The 3527-nt window shown below is 51.0% G+C and overlaps 1 protein-coding gene across 1 annotated transcript; it reads right to left on the bottom strand.

Annotated features, from left to right (window-relative positions):
• Nucleotides 1-634: 634 nt before the first annotated feature.
• On the bottom strand, nt 635-1573 carry LOC140379602 (ras GTPase-activating-like protein IQGAP1; the record flags this gene model as incomplete). The annotated part of the gene is made up of 2 exons (XM_072464288.1): nt 1395-1573; nt 635-744 (listed from the first exon to the last, which is right to left on the bottom strand). Coding segments are annotated over exons 1-2 (263 nt in total), but the record flags the coding sequence as incomplete, so codon positions are not given.
• Nucleotides 1574-3527: the final 1954 nt, after the last annotated feature.

Genomic DNA, 3527 nt, shown 5'->3' on the forward strand with positions numbered 1-3527 from the left:
CAGGTAGAACATAAAGTATATCTGACCTTGGGCAGGTAGAACATAAAGTATATCTGACCTTGGGCAGGTAAAACATAAAGTATATCTGACCTTGGGCAGGTAGAACATAAAGTATATCTGACCTTGGGCAGGTAAAACATAAAGTATATCTGACCTTGGGCAGGTAGAACATAAAGTATATCTGACCTTGAGCAGGTAGAACATAAAGTATATCTGACCTTGGGCAGGTAAAACATAAAGTATATCTGACCTTGGGCAGGTAGAACATAAAGTATATCTGACCTTGGGCAGGTAAAACATAAAGTATATCTGACCTTGGGCAGGTAGAACATAAAGTATATCTGACCTTGGGCAGGTAGAACATAAAGTATATCTGACCTTGGGCAGGTAAAACATAAAGTATATCTGACCTTGGGCAGGTAAAACATAAAGTATATCTGACCTTGGGCAGGTAAAACATAAAGTATATCTGACCTTGGGCAGGTAGAACATAAAGTATATCTGACCTTGGGCAGGTAGAACATAAAGTATATCTGACCTTGGGCAGGTAAAACATAAAGTATATCTGACCTTGGGCAGGTAAAACATAAAGTATATCTGACCTTGGGCAGGTAAAACATAAAGTATATCTGACCTTGGGCAGGTAAAACATAAAGTATATCTGACCTTGGGCAGGCCTTTAGCGGACATGGCGTTGAGCCACTGGATCACATTATCGGTGTGTCTGAAGTGAAGCCCCGTCGCCTGAAACACACAAACTCTTTAATCACACAAAACATCTGAAAAGACATCATCACATTAACCTGTCCTGTCATTTGAACTCAGTGTGTCAGGGTCAGAGGTCAGAGGTCAGGTCCCTCTGGACTGGCAGACCGGGTGGTGGTCCCTCTCACACTCCTCAGCCTCCCATAAGGTCTATTCCAGGTCCTGGAGGAGAATCTGACCCATAGAACCTGGGCTTCAAGAGGAGCAGGTTTAGGTTCTGGTGGTGCAACACTGGAGCAGCTCTAGACTCTCCACCAGGGGGCGCCAGGGCTCAGGGGAGTTTGCACAGTCACATGTACTTTGTGGATCTGGAGAAGGCTTTCAGGGTCCCTCGGGGTGTCCTTTGGGGGGTGCTCCGGGAGTACGGGCTCAACATGTAGATGTTCCTCACCTGTAGATGTTCCTCACCTGTAGATGCTCCTCACCTGTAGATGCTCCTCACCTGTAGATGTTCCTCACCTGTAGATGTTCCTCACCTGTAGATGTTCCTCACCTGTAGATGTTCCTCACCTGTAGATGTTCCTCACCTGTAGATGTTCCTCACCTGTAGATGTTCCTCACCTGTAGATGCTCCTCACCTGTAGATGTTCCTCACCTGTAGATGCTCCTCACCTGTAGATGCTCCTCACCTTGTATCTGGCCTGCTCTCGGTCATAGATCTTCTTCAGGGAAACTGTTTGAGGAGCAAAGAAGTGTCCGAGTTTGGCCAGATAAACACCATTCCTCAGACCTTCCTCCAGCTCTGTTGTCGGGGGCAACTCCTCGTCCAGACACGCCTCCATCCACCTGAGGAGGAGACAAGGGTGAGACACGGGAGCGAGGAAAAGGGTTTAGTCCTGGTTTAGTCCCTGTTTGGATCCGGTTTAGTCTGGGCTCAAACCTGGTTAAGACCTGGTTTAGTCCGGGCTCAGACCTGGTTTAAAGGCGTGGCTGGATCTGAACGTGAAAGTGAGTGATTTATTGACGGCGACGCCCATCGAAATGTCAAGTATGTTTGGCACAAAGATCTGGACTCGAGCCAAAGTCTCACGCTTCAACTGAGACTCAAAGCAGCCGAGCATCGCCCGGACTGAGCGACTGAGCCTGGACTGAACCTGGACTGAACCTGGACTGAACCTGGACTGAGTCTGGACTGAGTCTGGACTGAACCTGGACTGAACCTGGACTGAGTCTGGACTGAGTCTGGACTGAACCTGGACTGAACCTGGACTGAACCTGGACTGAGTCTGGACTGAGTCTGGACTGAGTCTGGACTGAGTCTGGACTGAACCTGGACTGAACCTGGACTGAGTCTGGACTGAGTCTGGACTGAACCTGGACTGAACCTGGACTGAGTGTGGACTGAACCTGGACTGAGTCTGGACTGAGTCTGGACTGAACCTGGACTGAGTCTGGACTGAACCTGGACTGAACCTGGACTGAGTCTGGACTGAGTCTGGACTGAGTCTGGACTGAGTCTGGACTGAACCTGGACTGAGTCTGGACTGAACCTGGACTGAACCTGGACTGAACCTGGACTGAGTCTGGACTGAGTCTGGACTGAGTCTGGACTGAGTCTGGACTGAGTCTGGACTGAACCTGGACTGAACCTGGACTGAGTCTGGACTGAACCTGGACTGAACCTGGACTGAGTCTGGACTGAGTCTGGACTGAACCTGGACTGAGTCTGGACTGAGTCTGGACTGAGTCTGGACTGAGTCTGGACTGAGTCTGGACTGAGTCTGGACTGAGTCTGGACTGAACCTGGACTGAACCTGGACTGAGTCTGGACTGAACCTGGACTGAGTCTGGACTGAGTCTGGACTGAACCTGGACTGAGTCTGGACTGAGTCTGGACTGAGTCTGGACTGAGTCTGGACTGAGTCTGGACTGAGTCTGGACTGAGTCTGGACTGAACCTGGACTGAGTCTGGACTGAGTCTGGACTGAGTCTGGACTGAGTCTGGACTGAGTCTGGACTGAGTCTGGACTGAACCTGGACTGAACCTGGACTGAGTCTGGACTGAACCTGGACTGAGTCTGGACTGAGTCTGGACTGAACCTGGACTGAGTCTGGACTGAGTCTGGACTGAGTCTGGACTGAGTCTGGACTGAGTCTGGACTGAGTCTGGACTGAGTCTGGACTGAGTCTGGACTGAGTCTGGACTGAGTCTGGACTGAACCTGGACTGAACCTGGACTGAACCTGGACTGAACCTGGACTGAGTCTGGACTGAGTCTGGACTGAGTCTGGACTGAACCTGGACTGAACCTGGACTGAGTCTGGACTGAGTCTGGACTGAGTCTGGACTGAGTCTGGACTGAGTCTGGACTGAGTCTGCCCCTACATGACGAGCCTCTCTATGGTCAGATTATGGTCAGGGCAGGGTTAGCGTTAGCCTCAAAGTTAGCGATAGAAACCATTAGCGATTAGCGCAAACATTAGCCTGATGAAAAACACATCTTTAGATCTAATACTGGAAAAAAGCACCAAAAACACTGACTCAGCACCAGGAGGTCATGAGTTCCACTCCCGGGCCAGTCTGGGCCTTTCTGTGGTGAGTTTGCATGTTTCTGCTGTTTCTGAGACTCCTCCTCCTGACCTGCCTCCTGACCTGCCTCCTGACCTGCCTCCTGACCTGCCTCCTGACCTGCCTCCTGACCTGCCTCCTGACCTGCCTCCTGACCTGCCTCCTGACCTGCCTCCTGACCTGCCTCCTGACCTACCTCCTGACCTGCCTCCTGACCTGCCTCCTGACCTGCCTCCTGACCTGCCTCCTGACCT

The sequence above is a fragment of the Eucyclogobius newberryi genome, unplaced genomic scaffold (assembly GCF_026437365.1).
Source record: "Eucyclogobius newberryi isolate DKJ021-1_F unplaced genomic scaffold, fEucNew1.0.hap1 SCAF_430, whole genome shotgun sequence".
Classification (NCBI taxonomy): domain Eukaryota; kingdom Metazoa; phylum Chordata; class Actinopteri; order Gobiiformes; family Gobiidae; genus Eucyclogobius; species Eucyclogobius newberryi.